General features: G+C 37.5%; 1 protein-coding gene across 1 annotated transcript in view; it reads left to right on the forward strand.

The window, feature by feature from the left end:
- The window catches only part of LOC124595444 (mediator of RNA polymerase II transcription subunit 12), a 371808-nt gene that overhangs the window by 284231 nt on the left and 62084 nt on the right, over positions 1 to 25493 (forward strand). The window contains exons 34-36 of the mRNA XM_047134188.1: positions 3165 to 3407; positions 5712 to 5864; positions 13562 to 13868. Of these exons, the coding sequence (XP_046990144.1) occupies positions 3165 to 3407; positions 5712 to 5864; positions 13562 to 13868 (703 nt within the window). The remainder of the gene's footprint in view (positions 1 to 3164; positions 3408 to 5711; positions 5865 to 13561; positions 13869 to 25493) is intronic.

A 25493-nucleotide genomic window follows, 5' to 3' on the forward strand; every position in this document is an offset into this window, starting at 1 on the left:
AGTGAGGGTGGGTGGTGTGTGGTGCCTGAATAACTCATTTGTCAGAGCATTGTCTGCAAAAGGCAAAGATTCCGTTTGCCAGTAAGTTTTGTGTAATCCAATGTTGGAATTTAAACTGAATAAAATATTCAAATGAGTTGCATGGTGCATCACTATTAGCTTACAGCAAAAGTTTATTCAAGCAAAAGAAAGTGCAAAACAATTTTGCCCAAAAGTCATAAAGCAGTAGGATACTACACTTTTTTTGTTTCTGCATAAGCTGATAAAATTTTCAGTTTATGTTTTTGTGAACATTCAGTTTGTAATTACTGAAAAACATTGCATAACTTGTTTGGTACTTCAGTTTCTTAACATGTCTGCTCTTGTACATTTTTCTACATTTTTGTGATAGTCCTGCAGGGCTTCTCATATAAGACACAAAACTTCACAAGGGGAGATTTCTATTTTGATGTCCACCTTAGAGGCTCTTGTTGACAGCAACAAGGTAGCTTTCAAACTACATATGTATGAATGAAATACAGTTGAATACCTGTCATATCACTTAGTAAATACTTTAGGAGTAAAGGAGACCACTCACTGAATAGCAGAAATGTCAAATTGTCAGAGCGTGCACCCCCCCCCCCCCCCCTACACACACACACACACACACACACACACACACACACCACACCAGCTGGATAGACAATACCAGGATTACTATTCGAATACTGTGATTGCAATTCGGCAGGCGGACTGGGATGGGAGTCTTATTGAGTAGGGTGGATAGAGGGAGAAGGTGAGAAGCAAGAGGAGGGGTAGCAAACAGGTACCTAGTGGCTATAAGGGAGGCAGCTTTGCTGCCTAGGGATGGCAGGTGGACGGGCTAGGCATGTGAGCCGGTGAGGTGCGGCACACAAGAGGGATGAAAGGAGTCATTGGTTTTTGGAGAGGGTGAAAGAACAGAGGCAGGGGAAACTGGTGATCAGAGTGTGTGGGGACAATGGGTTAGTGGAGACTGAGGCCAGGAGGGATGCAGAAGCCAAGCATGTGATCCAAGGATAACTCCCACCTATTTAGTTCAGAAAAGCTGGTGCTGGAGTGAAGGATCCAGGTGGCACTGAACACAAGCATGTTCTCAGCTGCATGTTGTTTCATGATGGTCAGCTTTGTTCTTGTCCACAGGTTGGTGGTGAACATTCATTTTGGTGGACAACTGGTTGATCGTCATACCAAAATAAAAAGCTGTGCAGTGTGCAGAAGAGTTGGTATATGACATGGCTGCTGTAACTGGTGGCCCTGCCTCTGAAGGCTAGTGTTAACCTGTGACAGAACTGGAGTAGGAAGTCCTGTGTGGTTGTATTGGTCAGGTCTAGCGCATGGGTCTTCTACAGGTATATGACCCTTGTGGCAAGGGATTGGAAGTGGAAGTGACATCAGGATGAACCAGGATGTTGCATAGGTTGAGTGGTCAACAGAATGTCACTTTAGGAAGTGTGGGAAGGATCTTGGGTAGGATATCCCTCATTTTAGGGAATGATAAAAGGCGTGGTCAGAAGATTAGGCATGTGTGAAGAGATGGCAAGGGAAATCTGTTTGCTTGCTAAGTTTGGGGATAGTGTTTCTATGTGAAGGCGCTCATGAAACCTACAGTAAAGTAGGCAAGGGATTCTCATCACTGGAGATAAACCATCGATGAGTGACCATGCTGTATGTGAGGGGCTTTTTGGTGTGAAAGGAGAGACAGCTGTCAATATGCAGGTACTGTTCTGTTTAATACGGACGCCCACGCGCACGCGCAATAGGGACATAATACTGAATGGAATGAGGTTCCAGTATATGCCCAAAAATATAACAAACAAAGTGCACAGTACCAATATTTCATAGGTTATTAGTTGTAGTGACAGTGTACAAGAAGTATTCTCAAATGAAAGTGCTAGTTGGTTTTTAAATATTATGCTGTGCAATGTGAAATAGTGTATGATAGCACTTGAATTGTAAGAATTACTGTTGTATACACTGTCCCCCCCCCCCCCCACACACACACACACACACACACACACACACACTTCTGTTTCTTGGGTGTAAACATGACAGTGCTGCCACTGTGGCCAGCTTTACATAATTTTTTTTTTTTTTTTTTTTTTTTTTTTTTTTTTTTTTTACTGGCTGATATTTGTTTTATTGTTGACATTTTACATGGAAAACAATAATGCATGTTATGCCCAAGTTAAAAATGAGTACTGACTCACATTTATGGCCAAAGATTGTCATTACAGTGCCAGAGAATACCCATGTACTACACAAGTGATCAAGTGACACCAGCTACCTGGGAGATAAGATCTGGGAGATCTCTGGAAGATAAGGTATATGAGAACCGAATGCCTTCAAGAACTTCACTGTGAAAATATTTTTGGATAAAATTGCTAAAGTGAAATTAATTATAATTGTCCTTCCGTTAAGCACTCACTTTCGTTTAACATGTAGAAATGAAATATGGTGTAAAATATTATTTCAACGTGACTGGTCCGAACACCGAACTTAGATGTTTTTACTGCTGCTCCTGTATACAAGGGCATTGTTGGATATAGCTACAAATAACGTGAAGAAGACAAGAGCTCCCAATACAAATGGCTGCAACCTACAATTCCTGGACAAACTCAGAGTAGGTTCAGATTTATTGTCAGCTGTGTGGAAGGGCATCACTTTCAATGTTAAGCATTCAGCTTTAGAATCCACCAGTGACAATAACACCTGTTCCATCTACTCTGTTGATATAAATTGTTTCTGTAGATAATGTCTGTGTATTCCATCTACCAATACACTTTTGTCCTCTGAATGCAGGTCTCAGATATTAACCTGAGCATTTTTGCATAATATTCAAGTAATGTTACCACTTTTGTATTTCTTCAATACAAACTAAAAGGAAAAAAATGAATGCTGTATTTTACCCATATCAGTGTTTAGGACTCCTACTTTGTCTGGCAAATTTTTGTTTTGTTAAGTGTACAAATTGCCAAAATGGTAACAGAAACCAAATGTTGGAAGATGTCAGATCTTTATCTTTTGAAAATAACTGTTATTTCAAATATTTGTTTCCAGTGAAATATAAATCATATATAAGAAATATATAGTTTATATTATGGAATTGTTCTAATACATGTATACTATGCAAAATCGTTCCACAGGGACTGCAAGTGGCTGAGAAACAACGTGTCAACCCGTGGGATCTTCTTGAAGGCCATAAAAATCCTGCTCCTTTATCTTGGGCTTGGTTTGGTGCAGTGCGCATGGAAAGGAAACCATTGTTGTATGAAGATACACATCGTCTTCTTAAATATCATACACATGCTATTGCTTGGCCAGTATCGTATTATCTTGATGCTCCACCTCTGCCACCCGAAGACTTGGAACCACCACAGGAAAAACCAGTAAGTTTCTGCCTTCTAGTTATATTGTATTTTTATGGATTAATTGTCAACTACCACCAACAGTTTTTTAGGAACTCATGAAATACAGCAAAATCAGGAATCCCAGTAGCAACCTGAATCAACAGTAAATGGTTGAATCAACTGTAAATGGCTGAATCTGCAAGGATATCGTCTGATATTGGTTTGAATTATATATTGCGGATAGTTAAAGTAGAGGTATTTGTGAAATTGGAGGGAGAGCAGGCTAGTCAATCCATAAAATGGAATACTTTGTTGTTGCACAGGACTATGAGGATTTCAGACCCTATGCTTGGGCTGGGCAATACACCTGATTTCACCAAGCAGGGAGGAATTTCATTTTTCCTCACATGGGAAATATTTAAATAAGATAGCATGGTAACACTTATATGTCTTCTGTTGTTGCTGACAGACAAATAATACAAGTACTTGCTGTTATATGATGAGCACTTCTACTTTTTCATACAACTTGTTAACAACATAAATTGCGCAAAACAACATACAATTTTATCAGTTGGGAAATGTTTCATTCATTTGATCTCTCCATGGACATGATGTTTTATGACTGTCTGACAGTGCATTAGATCCAGTCACCCTTCATTACTTTTTTGTTGTCTTTATGTGCTCATCAATCAGGATGGTTCCACATCATCTTGTGCAGCCAGTGCAATGATGAGTTGCTGCTACCATTAAACTGATGGTTGTTCTGCACACAGCTAGGCTGGCACATAGTTGCTATTTAGTATGTTAACTTCATAATTATTGTTCCTCTTTGATCATATACATGTGCTATTCCATTTTCATTATCATTAAACCTGAATTTCTTCATACTTAGCTGAGTGACAGCAATCAACATATATTCAGATTGAATATGGTTCAAATCTCCACACAATTAGACAGGTCTTCACCAATTCAGGTGATTGACACCTCCTAAATCCAGTCTGAAATTGAGTGTAGATCTTCCCTATGCAGCTGTTGAGACAGTTAATTCAGTAGATTCTCAGATCATTTAGGATTTTGTAGATTTAAGTACGAGAACGAAAATATCTTCAAGACATTGCCCTGTATCTTTTTATTAAGTTGAAAAAATTAAGGAAGATTTCTTCAGGTGACAGTTTGCCACATTGGAATATGTCACAACCTCTTACAATGTCAAATATTGTGAAAAATGGAGAATCCATTGAGAAGGAGCAGTTGTAAACCTGTTAATGTGTGTAATTTAGGCCCCCACTGCTCCCTTTGGTCATCACACTGACAGTGACAGTAGTTTGGTTTGAATGCTCTTTTGTGGTCTGATCAACAGCTTCTGTGATATTATGAAAACTTTCATTCATTACAGTAATTCTTGTGTGTCAAAAAAATTTTTATTAGTCTCCCATATGATATAAGGCTTATAGTCATAATCTGGTGAGTTGGAGAATTTCTGATGTAATCTCTCTCAGTTCTCCTTTATTCTCCAGTGATATTTTGCTATCATCATCCAAATGGCTAGCAGAGGCTCTGAAGTTGTTATACTGATGTGAGAGCTCATTATGTAACAGCTGTTTATTGCATACAATTAGTGAATAGAGAATATTGAAACTAGATTGGGAAATGTTACTTTGAGGTGAAATGTTTGCAGGCTTAGGGACGCATATGGTCTTAACTTTAATAAAATCAATGTTCAATTTCCATTTTGCCTATATGTGTTGAGGTGGTTGTTTAAAAAAAATAAGAAATGAACAAAACTGTTATTTAACACAATATGCATCATGTTGATAATTATATGTATTTCATTTATATTTGTACAATCCATTCATGTGTGTGTGTGTGTGTGTGTGTGTGTGTGTGTGTGTGTGTGTGTTCCATCTAATGTTCTAGTTATTGCTTTATCTGCCAAATAGTGAAACAAATTCTGTGAGTGTTTTTTCTTTGTGTTATTCATTTGAATTTTGTGCAGCATGTATGCTTTCAATTCCTTATTTTATTGTTTGATTGTTATTGTAAAAGACTTTCACATTTAAGTTTTCTGTGTTGCCCATACGGCTTGTCCTGAATTTGGAGTAGTGTACGGGCTTTATTTGGTGTATTTTTCATTTTGCATTCTAGAAGAGCTACTTGTGTTTGAGATACATATTTCTTATCTTCTTGATGTCATCTAAATATTTCCTGCTAAACATTTGCTCAGGCAGCTGCTTTTGTGTTGTGCTCCTCTCTCTGCACCAGTGTGAAATGCGTAGTGTGCTTCCGTGTGGGCGAACTCATTCTAATCCTGAAGTGTAGTGTTCATGTGTGTACTGCACCCAGTTGAAGGATGAGGGCAAGGCAGACACACCAAATTCGGCGGACCAGTCACCGCGGGGAACTGGAGGCAAACGACCGAAGGCACAGCGCAATCGGAGACGTGCTAAAGTTGGGCCAGGACAACCTGTTATGGGAGCAATTCAGCAGCCAGTTCAGGTTAGTGCTGTACTTTTAGCATGCATAATGTTTGTTATTCAATAATACAAGTTACAGTGTCATCCTTGATTTTTTTATATCACCCACAGCACTACCTATCCATCCCTCACATTGCCTGTCATATTTCCCTTCCTCTTACACCCTTCTGCCTCCCCCTAAATAAGTGAGAACCTGAGTGATAGGTTGTATTAGAGCTCCACAGGCTAGAGTGGCAGTAGGCGCACATTCTGTGTATAAATTTATGTACTGTATGACAATGGAATGGACCACATGGATATTTTTACAATTATTCCAGTTATACATCAGGTTATTAATTTTGGTCTATAATGACTATCTCCAGACCCACAAAACAGTAAGATGGGGGCATCTTGCCATAAAAAGTGCATCAGATTTGCAAGTAGGGATATCAAAAATCAAATTATGGGTATATAACTCTTTCACACACCCAAGTACAAATAATTTTTTGATCACATCTAGTCAACATATGTAAATACAGTACAGTCAAAGTAATAAGCCAAATAAGTTTAATTATTTTATGTAAAATTATGTGCACCACATACATTACTCTAACAAACATGTTGAATTTGTATAAACTTAGCAGATTGACATGCAGCAATGATTGACATGTCTGCAGCACAACGCACCATTGCTCGTCCAGGTTACATGAAATATACATTAGCAATTTATGGAGTAAATAGATGCTTGAAACAGTTTCAATAAGAGTCAATAAAACCTTCTACAAATGTGCTAACCAGAATGCTAGCATATTATAATATAAAAAAAATTGGAAAGAGGAAAGAGTCTTTATTGAATAGAATTAACAAATACTGTAAAACAGACTGTTAAAGTATAACACTACAGTATTTAAATCAGTGGTTTAATTAAAGCCAATTTGAAGCAACAATTTTAATACAATATGAGCACAATTTCAAAAAAAAAGATTTATTTTGACAATGTAACAGCTAATCATGGGCCAAGATTTCATGTAGGACTAGCACAGTAAGAGAGTCTATCTTTTGGCAAAAAGTAATATGAATTATCTATATCACGAATGCAAGATGGCATGGAGAGGCTACTGTCAACAGAACTTAAATTTAGCATGAATGCCCTACATGCCAGTTGTTTACAGCAACTGTGGACTGGAGTTCCAATAATAACTAAATAAACAGCTATAAAATGCAAACTCATAAACTATGCCTGTGCAAAATTGTATTAGAGGTTTGATATGTTTACACCCTGCTTAACAGAACTGTAGCATGAAACAAAAAATATAGGTGAAGTGTATACAAAGGGCAATATATAATCACCTGATATTTGCCGCACATCACAGTCTATTAAATATCGTTCTCCTTGATGACATAGACAGACTATTAGTTGAAAAGGCAAATGCTCATATGCTAACAGTTATTAAAGTTTGTCTGTTGTATGCATTAGTTCACATGATACACACAAAACACTGCCCACTGTGACGTTGGATGCCACTTGGTGACATTGCAAGCATGCGATGCGGTAACAGAAGTATGTAAGCGGTGTAGACGTGGATGGAAAACCACTGTGATGAACATAGGGGCTGCAAATGGGAAATCCATTGATGTAAGAGATTTTGACAAAGGGCAGATCATTATTACATAGAGCTTGTGAACGAGTATCTCGCAAATGGTGAAGTTGGGTGAATGTTCATGTACTACTGTCGTAAGCATCTACAGAAAGAGGTAGGTGGACAGTGAAACTACCACCAAGTGCTAAATAGTGGGATGCCCACAACTCTTCACAGAATGTGGGGTTCGGAGACTTACCTGCTCCATAAAGTAGGATAGATGGTGATCTGTGGCATCTCTGCCAACATATTCATATATTGACCCAGTGGCATCGTCAATTACGATTGAAGTGGACATGGGACAATCAGGATTCAACCATCAATGTAAACATGTTGCTACACTAGGTCGCTCGCTAATTGTCTCCACAAATTCCATCGTCAGGTGAACGGTGGCTCGGAATGTGCAGTGCACATGAGAGACATACTCCTGTGCTTGCATGGGAACTGTGGTAGTGATCAAAGACATTCTGACAGCTGCAAATCACCTGCATTCCTTCACGCATGATGTCTTCCCGACGGCAGTGTCATCTTTCAGCAGTATAATTGTCCACATCTCGGAGCCAGAACATGCTACATTGATTTAAGGTGCATTATAGTGAACTCATGTTGAAGTCTCGGTGACCAAATTTGCCTGATGTAATCCTATGGAACCCATCTATGTTGCTGTCAGGCACCATCACCGCATACACAAATCAGCAGCCCATTATTTACATGAATTACATGACCTGCACATAGACATCTAATGCCACATACCTCCACAAACCTACCAACAAATCATAGGATCCCTGATATCCTGATATGCAGAATTATTGATGTATTTTGTTTCAGAGAGAGAGAGAGAGAGAGAGAGAGAGAGAGAGAGAGAGAGAAGCTATTAGGCAGGTGTGTTTTGGCTTATAAGTCAATTTTAGACACAAATATAAAGAAAATAGATTGACTAAAAACAATAAGATGTATAAAATCTGACAGGATGAGATTCACATGAATAATCTAGAAACTCACTAAACATAAATTACAAAAAGCTACATTTTTAGAAAGCTGTAGTCATACAACCATTGTCTTACAGTGTCCCACAGTAATCAATGAAATACACACTAAAATCAACCTAGAAACAGATACCGTTGGTGGATATGTAAGTTTAATTACTTGCTCGTTATGACTCTGAAGTCAAGAGAAGAGCTGGGTACTTCATCAATATGCTATCAAATATGCCAAAATATGCATTAGATACAAAATCAGTTTGTTCATTAAGTATTCTGTCAGGGTTAGCCTTCTTATATTTGTTAACTGTTTCCATAAGTGGCCATGTATGTGATTTATTGTTTCATTATTAGTTCAACAAAAATCATACAAAACTTAAACTCCAATACATTGTATCTTCCAGTTTTTTTTTCTTTTCTACTAAGCTGCATAATAGGCAATAGTTTATTCTTTAAGACTGAGCGATTTAGATTTCCATTATTGTTTTCTCAATAGTATTTTAGAGCTCAAATAACCAGTGTGTTTATTTTTATTATGAGGTATATTGAAATACATTTAAAAAATTTGAAATCAAAATTGCGTACTCCAGAAAGAATGGCCTGAATAAATACAAGTTCAGGGAATGTGTAAAATATTGTACTAACGGGAAGTCAATAAGACTGCAAAGAAATTTCATACTTAAATGTACTGCAGTGTCATCTCTTTTGAGACCAGAAAGGATAATGTTATTTCATGTACAGTGAATGAAGAGGTATGAAATGAAATTGGACCTTGGAAGCAAGTATCAGTATGCCTCTTGATGTCAAATAGTGCAATATTAGCAGGCAAGTGAGTTCGAACAAAGCAGAGTGATTAGTTTCTGGGAAATTTCTGTCATAGCAAGGACATTTCACCTTGTAAGGGACATGCCGCTACAACATTGACACATGTGTGGAACTGATTGATTAAAAAAAGTCATATGTGCAGTAAGCACAGGACCACACTATGTGACCATAGTACAGGTTTGCAATGAGCATATGAACACAATCAGTGATGTCTTAAGGGACAAATTGTATGTCTTTTGGATGATTTCCTACTTCAGGAATTGCCACATGCCATATTTCAGCAGCACTGTTTGCAGCAGTGTGTGAGGAGGAATGTACTAACTTCATTTGGAGAATAAAGGGCATCGGTACATACCTTGTGAACACAGCCAAACATGTATGGATACAATTGGTCAAAAACTTCTTTATCACAGTCTTCCAGCAAACACTGTTGATGCTTTATGTACTCATTTATAAATCACGTGTCTGAGTGTTCTCTGAGAACACATCCAGCCCTCTTTGATTCATATCTTAAAAAGAACCAACATTCAAACCGTTAAAAAAAGAAACATGTTTTAGACTTTACAGAATTCATGCACAGATGCTGTAAACAATAAATGATTGAATGAGATGTTTATTAACAATGTATTGCATGCACGAACATTGTCACTTTTGTGGCATAAGATGTTGAACTGTTAACAGAATAATGCATTCAGCAATGTCCAGTCACTAATTAGTAATTATCATACCCTGTATGCTCTCAGTACTTCCATAAATAATTCACCAACATGAGACACTCACTCCACTTCTAAAACACATTTATGCTATATTGTGTCAGGTACATAAGAAAATTGGCTAATCTCCTTAACAAAGCATTTTTATTTCTATATTAAAAATAAGTAGAATATTCATTGCCAGCTGTGTTTCAAATCTAGAATAGAAAAAAATATATTGCAACCATAATTCTTAGGTTCTATGTGCTTTACTAAAAACCCAAAAAATTTTCTTCATATCATTAATATGCACATATTAAGTCATATTGTTTGAAACAACTTCCATATGAAACTGGATAATCAAAAATATGAAATTTATGTGTATTCATTGGATTGATTCAGTGCACAAAAAGTTAAGTTTGAGAGATTCAAGGCTATATCAGATCTTGAGATAATTAACATTTAACTATGGTAGCTGTTTTGTGATCAATTAAATTCTTGTTTAATTCTTTTTGTCTTACACCACATGAAGTTAATCTCATGCTGTTTCCTGACATCTGCTCCATCCAACAATCATAGTCAAGTCCCTTTTTCTGTTGTGTATTTCCCAGAAGTATGTTCAGAGACTTAACTACATAACAATAAAAGTATGGAAAAAATCTAGGATTGGTCACATGTGAATGGTTGACAACATAATACTTTCATCACTTAATAATGCTTGATTAAATATCTTTTCTAATGAGTTATATATTTTGCAACACTTCGTTGAAAACACAGTCCAAAAATTTCCATTTCTGCAATGTTGCATGTGTGCACTTAAGAAAATATATGTTATGACACATTTATACAAATGAGATAAAAGTTCGGATAGTTGCAAGAAATTATGCTAAAAATATCACTGATGTGAGGTGGTAAGCAACAAATTTATGTCTTATCTTGGCAACAAATAAGAAAAAAAATATTAAGTTCCCAGAAAATTGGGTGTCTGTTAGAAAAATAAAATGCAGTACTCCGCATCACAAACGACAGTTAAATTTAGGTGCAGTTGCTGTGACAATGAATAATTAATTGACTGCAGGAAGGAATAATGATGATATTATGAAAATGATAGACTGCTGCTCACCTTATAGCGGAGATATTGAGTTGTAGACAGGCACAACAAAAATACTGGTAAAAAAAGTAAGCTTTCAGCCCAAAGCCCTTCTTCTGAATTGGACAACATACACACACATATTCACAGGAATGCATATCACACAGACATTAACACTGCCTCTGTTGTGCCTGTCTGTGAATAATTAATTGGATAGATAAAAACATCTACTCACCAAGCAGCAGCAGGAGAAAAGACATATAAAAGTTATGTACATGAGTTAGCTTTCAGAGCCAATGGCTGCTTCTTCTGGCAGAAGAGTTTAAGGCGAAGGAAGGGGGGTGAAGGAAAAGGACTGACAAGATTTAGGAAATGGAGAGAATTACAGAAAAGTTGCCCGGAACCCCAGGTCAGGGGAAGATTACCATACGGGATGAGAAGGAACGGTGAGTCTTTCCTTCACATCCCATCCAGTAAGTCTTCCCTGACCTGGGGTTCTGCACAGCTTTTCCATAACTTTCCTCATTTGTTAAACTGACCAGTCTTTCGCTTCATTCCTCTTCCTTCCCTTTCAATTCTTGTGCCGGAAGGAGGAACCACTGTCTCTGAAAGCGTGTAAATTTCCATAACTTTTGTACGTGTTTTCACCTTCCGCCATTTCATGAGTATGTTTTTTTATGTATCAAATTATATTATATTTTCAAAAGTTGGTTATTTTTGTTGGTATAATTACACAATTAATGTTGTACCTACCACTCTCCTTCCCAAATATTTTCAGCTTGATGAAAACTTGAATTCACACTCAAGTCATTCGAGTGAAATTAACTAACATTCATTTGTACATAAAGTATTACAGAATGAGTAAGAACAAAGGTCTGTGATTGCCTTTTGACAACACAAATGGTAAGATAAAAAAATTGAGCAGTGTGTCCTTTATAGTAAAAAAAATTTGCATTACTATTATAGTTTTTTTCCATTCTTGACAGTTGGCCAATAACATATTATTATTTTATGAGGTTCTCCCTGTGATTATTTGAATAGTGCAATTTCAGATTGACAAACATCATTGAATTTACCAGAATGAGTGTTTCACTCTGCAGTGGACTGTACATTGTTTAGAAACTCCCTGGCATATTAAAAGTGTTTGATGCGCTCGAACTCAAACCCGCAACATTTTCTTTCATAGGTAATGGTCTTACAAATAGCTTTCCAAGCATGATTCACAACCTGGCCTTGCATCTGCGCTTGGCTGAAGAAAAACTGTAAATAAGAGGTGGGGGGCCTATTGGTCTGTGTCTGCACACTGAGTTGATAAGAGTATTGCCTGTGAAAGGCAAGGTTTTAACTCTAGGCCATGGCCCAGAAAACAGTTTTAATCTGACAGTATGTTTCATCAGATGTGTTGATCGTTGCTCCATGAGTTCTACATAGCAATGAATAGCAAAGTTTTTGACAGGAGGCAGAGCAACACTTATCAATAAATGACTCCCTGTTGTGTGGCAAATGCGAAAACAAAAAAAAGGAGAATCAGCATAAGAAAACTAATATGAAATGTTTGACTACAATAATTTCCATAGCAAGAATGTTTGAATATACCGGCCAGCATGCCAGCAGAGATAATATTGTAATTAAACATAACATGAAAAACAATTGAGAAAGGCAACTCCGGGTCCTAATGAATATTAGTTCATTAACTGCATACCTGAAAACAAGTTTGCACACTGTTCTTCTGCTCACATCTCTCAGTTTACCTGCATTAACTTTATTTTAAAACATAATTTTTTTAATGGCACAGTGATGTAAATAGTTTTGACACTGGATCTGTAAAATGAAAATCACGCAATATCTTCAGAAGTCATTCCAGATTGTATCCCAATTGTGTTGGTAATGTAGGAACTTACTTTATGTGAAATACCTATAATATCTCCATTATTAATGTTTATTCAGTAATGTCCTTTTCATTGCATAATTATCAATACTATTATCAAACTTCACCATTTCAAATTTATTTGACATTTTAAGTTCCCATACATAAGTTTGTACAAACAAGAGGCTTGTCTAGAACTTAAAGGGAAAAATCTGCCTGTTTATGTTATTTGACTTATATGGGTGTTACGGACTCTCAGATTCTGTGAAATCTGTTTGATTCTGTTCATATTTTCAGCTCTTGTACTTTTTTTTCTCTCTTAACCAAGAGGTGTAATTGATTTTCCTCTTTCTGTGAGTTTGTGCACTCTTTCCACATACTTTTCTGCTCTCTTTTTTTTCTTGTGGCTGGTTGTGACTTTTGTTGTCATGATGTATAAGGACCACCATTTATAAAATATTTTTATTGCATCCCTTGCTGCTATATCATAAATTTTGCTGTAACTATCACAAATTTGTCTGCTTTACTAAATTTTGTGAAGTCTAACTCTTCTTATGATTTATCAGCATCACATAATAAATCTTTATAAATAGAGATTGAAAATGTTCTTGAGATTTATGGCAGATGGATGTTTAATTTACCACAGCAGCCACAACCGCAGGTTCAACATATGAACTACCCAAGTCAGCCAGGCATGTTTCCATCCCAGCCCCAGTGGGGATACAATCAGCAACAGCAGCAGCAACAACAACAGCAGCAGCAGCAACAGCAACAACAGCAGCAGCAACAACAACAACAGCAGCAACAGCAGCAGCAGCAGCAACAACAGCAGCAACAACAACAACAGCAGCAACAGCAACAGCAGCAGCAACAACAGCAGCAGCAGCAGCAACAACAGCAGCAGCAGCAACAGCAGCAACAACATGGGTATTATTCGCAGCAGTTACCACCAGGTTGGTTTTGTGACACATTACACATTATGACCATTAAGCAAACTACTTAGTCTTGTGGCAAATTATACACTGTGATCTTTAAACAAATGATTGATTACATTCTGCTGCTGTTTTAAAGTCAGTAAGATTATAGGTATGCAATTAAATATTGAATGTAAAATGCAAGTGCCCACATTTTGATCTACCAAAAAAAGAAAGGATCTATTTCAAGGGTAACATTATCTGTAGTTTCTGAAATCACATCTGGAAAATAATGGATTGGTTTTTTTGAGCAAGTTTAAATCATCCTTTCTCCAACTGAGCTAACCGAATGGGTGGTGCAGTGCTTAAGACACTGGATTCAGATTCAAGAGGACTATGGTTGAAATCTGCTGTACGAGCTTGTGCTCCTTTGTTAATGACCTCGTCGTTGACAGGACATTCAACGTCAATCCTTATTAAAAATGGACTGCTGTTCTATCTGTAATGGCCCATGTTAAACTCTTATTATTCCTGTTTTCCTTTCTCCCCAGTATTCAGCTTTTATAGTCAAATGTCAAGATGTATATATTATCTGTTTACAGACAACCCTTGTACATTTTTGTCATCCTCTTACATCTCAGCAACATTTTCTTGTTTGATGTCATGTCTCTGACTTCTCTGGAAAAGACTATCACAATCTAATAGGTTCTGTTTCGGATGCTGTTATTTAAACTTTGCAACATTTCAGTGGAACAAATGCTTATCTTCTTCAGTCATCACCTTAATCTTCTGCCAAAATGAATTTTAGCAACACGTAAGGAAAGCACCAGTTTGCTTTTGTTCTACAATATTGTAGAACAAAAGCAAACTGGTGCTTTTCATTTAATATAATGTTGTTCTACCAAGAACCGACGGAAGATTCCGTTAATACAACACGTAAGGGCTTCGGCAATATTTATTATCAAATGTCAGCCTTAAATAGCATAGTCTAAAACGTGTTTGTGATTTATTTACATCTGCAATATTGTTTGTAATTGCACCACTAATCTGCCTGTAGTTTTTCCCATTTGTTGACTGAATGTCTGATTCCATTACTACCTTCTTTTCATTCTGAGTGCAATTTTATCCCTATTATGTTCCTTTATGTTGATAAATAGAAGATGCTATGCAGCCGTCCCTTCTGTTAGCTTGATTACATCCTAAAACTCAGGATCAGGAGCCAGTCACCTTTCTCACCTTTAGTCTGCTTTTTAAACTTTTGTCACTTTTTTCTACCTTTTTTGCCACTAAGGAAAAATAAGTATTGCTTTTACTTCCAATTTTCTATATACAGGTTGATTCACTTAACTTTTTGTACTGCTCCAGCGGTAAAAGTAGATAAATTTAAACCAAGGGGGTTCTAAAATTTGAGATAAATTATTCTTTTTTGATTTTTTGAGTTTTTATAATATTTTGCACTACTGCTATTAGTGTCAACTATTCCTCTATTGCAACTGCTTCTATTTTTGATAAATATTCTAATTTTGCTGCAAAAACAAAATGGCTGCTGTGACATTTTGTTCAATTTTGAAAATAAACTTAAAAAGATAGTCAGTTTGAAAAGTAAAATCTCGGAATAGGGGAAAAAATTAGTGAAAGTGAAATATTTTGTTGCTCTGTTAACTTTGAGACAAAAGGTTTTCAGGCAGTTTTTAACAACTCACTTTCAACAAAATGTAAGTGTAACTGTGAAATAAAGTGTGGACCTCATCAGTTAAATTTAGAACTTCAGCTCAAAGACAGCCTCAAGTTCCTGTACATGCGCTAGCAATACGGATGTTAAATACAAAGGATAGTGACACCATTGCTGAATTGATTTGCACAATGAAGTCAGTGATTTTGAATTACTGTGCGGTGCACCAAATGATATTTGTAATGTTTTTGAAATGATTTTCCCTGATAATTTTCCTGAACATTTTTCACATTCATCTAAGAAAATGAGATAACCAATAACTGATGCACTGGCACTGTATTTCGTGGACCTTATGCATGAAGCATGTTCATTATATTCTTTAGTTTTGATGAAACTACAATGTTAAAGAAAAAAAAAATTGCGAACAACCATTACATTTTGGTTGGAGAGTAAGTGTTGCATAGCAACATCACCTAAGAACTACCTTTATCAGCAAAGCAGACGGTGGACCATTACATCAGAAATTATTTAAAGTACTTTCTGAATCCAACTTGTCCCCAAATAAATGACTTGTGCTGGGATCATACAGACCAACATTTAGGCTTTTAGGCTTTTAGGCTTTTAGATAGTCATGGCCAGGATACCTGAGGCAACAACTCATAAACATCAAAAGTTGCAACATTCATTCACTGCATAATGCCTGTGTGAAGCCTTTGGAGTGTTTAGGTGAAGGAGCACAGAAATTTTTGATTAATATTTAACATTGTTTTGATGGTTGGCCTGTTTGCTGGGAAGAATTTGAAGGAATTCAATCAAAGTTGATGTTCCACATCACAAGTTTTGAGGCATACAGCAACAAGGTGGCTTACTTTATGACCTTCAGCCAACAGGGTTCTGGAACATTGGGATAGTACTCAGTATTACTTTCTTAAGCATATACTTCTAAAAAAGAATTCTTTTACAGTTCCGTCCAAATTGCACAGTGTCATTGTGAGTGCTTTAAAAAAGTCTCAAATGAAAGCAGAACTTCATTTGATGAATTCATCTGCAGAGCTATTCAGTAAGTTAACAAACACTTGAAAGCCAAACGCCTTTGATTCAAAAGTTGCATAAAATAGAAACCATACTTCAAGGTTTTTTGGGTCATGTGTTGAAGGTTTCTGCTTTGAGAAAAATTGAGAGTACTTCTTAAGTGCTTCATAATGGCCTCTTTACATTGGAGAATCTGCTTCCTCATAAACAGCTAGTTGTTGATGGGCAGGTAACTGAAGAGTTCAATAAACTGGAAGAATATGACAAGCCGTGATTTCTAAAGAATTCCCAGAAATGTTACATCACAGCTTGCAAACATGTGATAGAAAGACATGCTTATCAAGTGTGCCATTGAAAAGTTTTATGTGTTTAGATCCCAAGAAAGAATAAAGAGCAGAAACTGCAGTGACATGGTAAGTGTATCTAAAATGATGCCTTTCCATATCTGGCAAGGTTACTTATTAGACAAATGAAAGGTTCTACAGTTTGAAAAAGATGACCTAGCATTAGACAACAGCAATATTGACATTTACTGGCAGCAGCACATCTCAAAAAGAGAAACATGATCCATAGATTTAAGGCATCCAAATGTTTCAAAACTTGTTAAGGCTTCTCTTACTTTTTCCCATGGAAAAGCAAACATAGAAAGAAGGTACACATTAGGAGAAGACAAGACAGCGATCACTGAAATATATTCAAACAGTGCTTTGACTATGAGGGACACTTTGGAACAATACCCTCGTTTCCTTTTTGTGCCCAATGACTCACAGCTCATAAGGTAAGGACAGCAAGCACATGCAAGTTATGCTGTTTCTAAGGTAGAATGTGAAAGGAAAAGAAAACTTGAATCTGAAGAAAACCAAAAGAGGAACAAAACCAAAAGGCATCTTGAAGAAGAGATTAAAAAGATGATTAACATGAAAACTCAATTGACTATGAGACTGTTGCTCTGAACGAAAGGCGAAAAGAACACCAGCTATCCAAGGAGGCACAAAGAGAACTTCTCTCTCAAGCTTCAGCTAAACTGGAAAAAGCACTAAAATGATTTAAAGGCAGCAAAATCAGCCCACAGTATGCTTGAGGGTGCACAAAGCATGAAAGTAGAAGATAGAATGAAAAAAAGGGAGGCAAAAACCATTCAGAGAAACCTTGAGAAAAGAAAATCGAGCACGATTACTTCATTTTTTTCTAAGATTCGTAAGGAACAGTCACTCAAAAATATTTTGCTAATCTTCTTCCAGTATTGTAGTGTAGAACATCATTGTAAAAACAGACTGTAGATTTTGTTTGTGATTTATGATTACCAATATTGAATTACCAATGTACCTGCATGTAGTAACAAATTTGTGTGAAGGAAAAAAATGGCCATATCCCATCCAGAATCATAATAGATAACTCTTTTGGCATGGGATTATTAAAAATAAAAGCAGTTCGTTTGTGCCATATCTGTTTACTGAAATACAAGTAATGTGTCACTTTTCTCACCTTTTTGAAAAGCCACCATGGCTCCCAAAGTCTGAAGTAGGTGACTGACTGCATTGTACTTCAAGTGGTCTCTCTATCTCAAAGTTAATGGCTGCCATAGACTGCACCATTTGGTGTCACACACACACACACACACACCCACACCCACACACACAATCACAAACACAAACACATCTGAATACTGAGTGAGAACATTTGTACTGAGAGAGAGGTTCTGATTCAATCAGTATTTATGAGAGACAAACTGGCTAGTGTTTTCCCTTTGGTAGATATATTACATGGCATCATTGTACTGAATGAGTGCTCTTATGTTCAGAATTTGCCTTCATACTTCATAGTGGCTACACCTCTTTCCCTACGATATTCTGCTGTATCAATGCTAGGCAGTTCATTACTCCAGAATACATAATAATGTATTCAACACATCTTTTGTCTTGAACCATTGATATTTCATTTCATAAATGTTTAACTAGAGGATCCATAAGAAAACTTCTCCACTACAAAAAGCAGAGGTACTTGGGGCCAGGTGTCTAAATTCATTGAAAGAAGGCATTTCACTGTTTTAGCTTTGTGGCACATGAGTGCACAACTGTTGAGTGGAAAAACTCACAGGAGGGAGGAGAATTGCATCAAGAATAACTGAGAGAAATAATTTTCTGCTTTTCCTACAATGTATTTTTTAAATACAGGCAAAATAATGAATACTGCAAAAGTATGGCCCAAAATGCTATAAAACTATCCAAAATCCTGCAATAATGGTACTGCAATTTTGCAATTGCACTTAAATTTATTGAGATGATTCACAGAGTTTTTCTTAAACAGGATACATTAAATTTGTATCTCATCATTTTTTAAAGTTCAGTGATCTTGTCTCTACAGTTTGGGCTAAATCTTTCATGATAAATCCCCAGAAATTAAGTGATGTCAGTTTGAGCATATGAGATTGCCAAGCACTGTACACTGACTTGAAAATTGATCACTGTGGAAACCATTGTTAGGATAGTACAATGCTGTACAATTTTGTTGGACATCTATACAGCGTTCTTGATCATCATCGTTGTCATGTGAAATTAAAAGACTTCTTGAAGCTTGAGGTACATGAGTCTCTTAATATTGGGCTGTTTCCTTTTCTAAAGACAGAGCCAATTTCCTTTACTCATTTCTACCACCTGAGCTTGTGTTCCATCGTTAATGACTTCATCATTGACAGAACATTGACCCAGTCTTCCTCATGAATGGAGTAGTGTTTCATCTGCATTGACCTATGTTATGATCATAATATTGCTCTTCTCCTTCTCCCCCTGTATTTAGGTTGTTCAGTGTGGGGTCTTGGACTTCTCTGTCAAGGATTGTTGTAACCTAATATCCGTTGCTAAGATACATAGGTAATGCTTTGGATAGCATTATTAAAACTTGGCGACATTTGGGTGGCGTAGATTTTCATCATCTTCAGTTGACAGTAATTTTAGCAGTTTTGAGATGTCACAAATTGTTAGCTACAACAGGTAGAAGACATGCTTTGTTGGTGCTGCACGTTTTAGTGATTTTGTCCAAGAGAAACTCATGCTGCAGTGTTCTTCTTTGCCATGCCAGTGTAGAAGTGTGCACAGAATCAGCTAAGTGAAAATCTGAGCAATTTGCAAAGTTAACTTCAGAATTTTCCTTTGTGTGAGACAGCATGCACAATATGTGTGTCAATTTGAAGTTCTAGAGTTGCATATTTTCTGTTCCATGTCACTTCTGCATCGCCAATTGTAGGCTTAAACTTAATAGTGCTCTTCTAAAATTTTTGAGAATCATAGGCCTATCCTCATTCAAAACAATTCTTCTCTAATTTCATTGTGCAGTTACACTACAAATAGGCTATTTTTGAGAATTTTCAGACGCTTACGAATCTATACAAGTGTTTTCCATACATAATTTATTTCATAGCAAATCAGCATTTGTGATTTACAGTTCAGCCAGAGAATACGTCACCCCTGAATTTCATTGTGTATCAGAGCAAATAAACATGTGTTTTTGGGAATTTTTGGAAGCTACCATTGTCCTTTGCATAATCTATGAGCAATTTGTAGTAAATTGGCATTTGTGATTTAGTTCCTGTCACAGATTTTCTAACTAATATATTGTGTTACATCTAGTTGTCTGTTACAGAGGAATAACCCTATATATTATCTGCATTTATTATCAATTAACTCTGTTTCCATGTTTGTTAAAAACTATAACTAGCCTCAAAACATTTTAGGAAACTAGTATTTTTTACCACAGGCTTTTATGTTAGCTTAATAGGAATTTCATTTTGTGTATTCGCTTCAATTCTTATTGGGAATTAGCAGCTTCTTAGCTCAATAGAATAAAAGATAATCAATGGAGACTTATAGTTATTTGTTCACTGCCTTGTAACACATTGCACCAGCTTAAATGCAGCCCCACTGTGAATGCAGTTCTCGAACACAGGACGAGTTGGTTGACATTCATAAGCAACTGGAAAATCACCCTAATTACTGTCAAATGGTTAGCAACTGTTGTGGATCGGTGTGTTGGAAGAAATCCCCTGAGTCATACCTGGAATACCAGTACCATAGGTACCTACCTCAAGTACTATCCTCTCCTGTGGATCTGTCATTACTCGTCCACTTGACTGAAAGTGGTATGTCAGTAGCAGATCCAGGTGTCCTTTACAGGATGGACAGGGACCAGGGAGGACTTAGGATGTTATTCCAATCCTCCTAAACAACAAGTTTGAGGTGTTGTCTTTCACTCAAACTAAACCAGTGGGACTCAGTCTGTTTTGGGGAAACCTGTTTTGTCAGCTTTCAGGAGGAGGCAAATGCAAAAGAGTAGTGGTCTATTAATTGTAGGCAGTTCAAACGTACAGCGAATGGTGTTACCACTTAGGGGGAAACCACAGCAAGGGACAGGAAAGGACACTAGACTCACTCAGTGTGTATTCCTGGGGGCCCCATTCAACATGTTCAAGAGGCTATTCCAGCGACCATTGAGGGAATAGGATGCAGCCAACTGCTGAGTTTGGTACACATTCGAAAAATGATGCCTATCGTGTGAGCTCCGAGATCATATGTGGGTCATTCCAGTGACTGTCAGAAAAGGTTGAGAAGACCAGCCTTGCACATGGAGTTTTAACAAAGCTCACAATCTGCTGCATTGCCCCCAGCACTGATCATGGCCTTTTAATTCTGAGTCAAGTGGAAGGGCTGAACCAGAGACTTTGGAGGTTCTGTGATAAGTTAGACTGTGACTTCCTAGATTTGTGCCATAGGAGAACTATAGGATGCCCCTAAATGGCATAGTGTTTTGGGATGTTTGTAAACATCCCAACACACCATTGGAAAACCATCAACAAGAGATGTTCATGAGTAAATTGAACAAGGATAAATGTAGTAGGAAAGGGAAACTATGTATTTTCCTTCCTTGTGTGCTGTGAATGTGGAGTAGTGATGGAGCTGGCAAGAAGGGTACCAGTAAAAATGGTATTACAACCACTGATCATCCAGGAGTCATTTGTGCCATGGTGCAGCAAGTGCCGGAATCTGAGAGCCATAAAGTAAATGACGCACCAACAAGAGTGTAATGAACAATTAGAGTGTGGTTGCTTTTTTTCTGGTTTTTCTCTCGGGTCCTACAGTATGCATGTACAGACGTTTGAATGTACTCAAGTGAGTGGTATTACCATAGCAATTGTTAATTGTGTTGTGAAAAGTAATAATGAAAATGTTGGGCAAAATATACCCCTGTTTGTGAGAAATGTGGCTATCTATTTAGTAGAGCAAATAGAGAGAACTTACCGAAGCATTCAAGGGATCTCAACAACAGTTGGATTGACAGGGAGTTGGCACACTTTGAGAAGAGAGGATAAAGGTCATGCTACTTTCATCTGGTAGTGTATTGGAGTTGGCAAAATATTGCTCTGTTATATCGGCCAGGGATGCAACTCCCTGTTAGTGCTGGCATAATCTCACAAAATAAACAACAGCAGGGAAAGAAGGAAAATTACATCCCAATGGGTCAGGTGTGCACCACACATCAGAGGCTGTGACACAGGTAGCTGACTGTGTGTGAGGTGCACACAAGGGTTTTTTAGATTAGACAATTCTCCATCCATTCCAGATAACAATAACTGTAGAAAACCCAGAAGTATCAGTGTAAGAGCAAAAGAAATGCCTCCCACAAGTGAGAGTATTAAAATCCTAATGATAAAGTACCAAATCATTCACAACAAAATGCCAGAGTTTGAAGCTCTCATAAAAAGTAGTGAGATTTTTGGGGAAAATGAAAGTGTATATTGAAAGGATATACAAATGGGAAATAGAGGTGGTGTATTTGTCCCAGCAGACAAGAAACTCAAATCCACTGAGATATAAATTGAGGATGCATGTGAGATTGTTTGGGCACGACTCAGTATCAGGAGTGGGCATAAAATGATAAATGGATACTTCTGTTGTCCACCAGATTCATCTCCTGATGTAACCAAAAACTTTAGAGAAAACCTCAATTCGCTTGTATATAAGTTCCCCAATCATACTGTAATCATTGGTGGAGACTTTTAATCATCCAACAATCAATTGGGAAAATCACAGTTTTGTTAGTAGTGGGCATGATGAGACATCCTGTGAAGCATTACTAAATGCCTTCTCTGAAAACTGTCTAGAACAGATAATTAAGAACCCTACTCATGATGGAAATACTGTGTACTGGATCTAATGGCAACAAACAGATCTACACTGTTTGAGGATATCCACATCGAAACCAGTATCAGTGAACATGACACAGTTGTGGTAACAATGATTACCAAAGTACAAAGGACACTAAAGCAAGCAGAAAGACGTGTATGTTCAGTAAACTAGATAAAAAAATCAGTATTGTCATACCTTAACGAGGAATTTGGAACTCAGCATAGGGCAGGAGCATAAAGAGGAACTGCGGTTCAAGTTTACAAGAATAGTTGAGCGTGCACTGGATAGATATGTACTCAGTAGAACAGTTCATAATGAGAGGGAACCTCCATGGTATACAATCTCTGTAAAGAAACAGAGATTACGGCATAATAAATGTAAAACAAAGCGTAGTGCTGTAGATACATTGAATGAAAGGTTGTCAAGAGAGTAATGTGTGATGCCTTCAATGACTATCATAGCAGAATGTTATCAAATAATCTTAATATTTCGCAGAACCCAAAGAAATTCTGGTTGTATGTAAAGGCTGTTAGTGGCACCAAAGTCATTGTCCAGTCCCTAATGAATGAGACAGGAACTGAAATTGAGGGTAGCAAAGCATAAGCTGAAATGCTTAACTCCATTTTCAATTGTCCCTTTACAAACAGAAACCCAGGAGAATTGCCCCAATTTAATCCTCGTATCATGAAAAAGCGAGATAATTACTAATGTCAGTCATGTTGATTAACAGCTGAAATCATTAAAATTGGACAAAGCTCCAGGACCCGATGGAAACCCTGTCAAATTCTATAGTGAATTTACAGCTGAGTTAAGCCCCTCTTCTAACTACCATATCATCTATCATAGAACCCTCAAACAAAAAACCTTGCTCAGTTCTTGTAAAAAAGCGCATGTCACACTCGTGTACAAGAAGGGTGGTAGAAGTGATCCACAAAACTACTGTCCAATATCCTTGACATCAGTTGGTTGTAGAATCTTAGAACATATTCTGAACTCAAACATAATGAGGTATCCTGAACAGAATGACCTCCTCAATACCAGCCAGCATGGATTCCAAAAACATCAAACATGTGAAACCCATCTCGCACTTTTCTCATATAATCAAAGGAATCAGGTAGATGCTGTATTTCTTGATTTCTGAAATACATTTGACTCACTACCACAACTACACTTATTGTCAAAAGTACAATCATATCGGGTATCGAGTGAACTGAACTGGAAGACTCTCGAAGATAGATGTAAACTATCCCAAGAAAGTCTGTTAACAAAGTTACAAGAACTGGCTATAAATATTTACTCTAGGAATAGACTGAAATCCTCTATGTATCCCTCACATAGGAATCATGAGGATAAGATTAGAATAATTACTGCATGCACGGAGGCATTCAATCAGTCATTCTTCCCATACCCCATAAGTGAATGGAATAGGAAGAAATCCTAATAATTGGTACAGTGTGATGTACCCTGTGCCATACACTTCACCGTGGTTTTCAGAGGATAGATGTAGATGTAAATGTGTTCCAAATAAGTCCTTGGAATTTCGTTGCTTCAAGTCTGATAGGTGTTTCTGTTCACTTTCTGTCTTGTATGGAAACTGGAGTCACCACAAAAGATGGACTTGTTTTCCTTAGTTCTTGCACTATCATACATTCATAAAGCTTAAGCTGAAAGTACTAGCTTGTCTCATGCCAAAGATTGGTACTTGCTCAACACAATTTGACACTTAAACACTTGAAGATGCCATAAGGATTTGTTATGATGAATGTAACAAGTGGTTGCAACAAAACAATTACATCATTCCAAAACAATATGTAATTGGGAAGACTTCTACTATATGTACTACAAAACAATCTATAGTACAGTTGTAAATACTTTAGGGTAAAAGGAGACCACTCACCAAAAAGCAGAAGTATTGAGTTGTCCATAGATACACACAAAAGAAGGAAAACGTGTCAGCTTTCAGAGTTATCATTTGACAAACTTGAGTAAACACTCTCTCTCTCTCTCTCTCTCTCTCTCTCTCTCTCTCACACACACACACACACACACACACACACACACACACACATGCCTATGCCCCCATGTGGTACCTGCTAGACTAGTTGTCCAATGCTGTTTTGTGGCAGGTGGCCTGAGTGTGGTGGGGATAGTGTCAGTTGGGGTAGAGGGAGAGGGACTAGGAGTGAGTGGCTAGTGGTTCAGAGGGAAGCCAGGTTACTGGCTATGAATGCAGGAGGGAGGGGTGGCAGACATAGTTGGAGCAGTCGGTGGGAAGCAGCAACCACTGAAGGCGACATGAGGACATGAATTGGGAGGGGATGACAGGATGGAGGAAGGGGAAACTGTTGGGTGGAGGGTGCAGGGACAGTGGGTTACCTGAGATTGAGGCCAGGACAATAACAGCAGAGGATGTGTTGTAAGGGTAACTCCCATCTGCATAGTTCAGAGAAGCTGGTAGTGGAGAGAAGAATCCAGTTGGCTAGGGCTGTGAAGCAGATGTGGAGATTGAGCATGTTGTGCTCAGCTGCATGTTGTGCCACCAGATGGTCAGCTTTGTTTTTGACAACAGTTTGGTGGTGGCATTCACCCTTGTGGACAGCTGGTTCGTAGTCATACCAACATAAAGGGCTCCTCAGTGTTTGCAATTTGGTATGTGACATGTCTGCTTTCACAAATGGTCTGTCCTCTGAGGGAGTATGATAAGCCCGGAACAGCACTGGAACAGGAGGTGCTGGATGGGTGAATTAGACAGGTCTTGCGCCTAGGTCTGCCACAGGGATA

Source organism: Schistocerca americana, chromosome 2 (genome assembly GCF_021461395.2).
Source record: "Schistocerca americana isolate TAMUIC-IGC-003095 chromosome 2, iqSchAmer2.1, whole genome shotgun sequence".
Taxonomy (NCBI): Eukaryota; Metazoa; Arthropoda; class Insecta; order Orthoptera; family Acrididae; genus Schistocerca; species Schistocerca americana.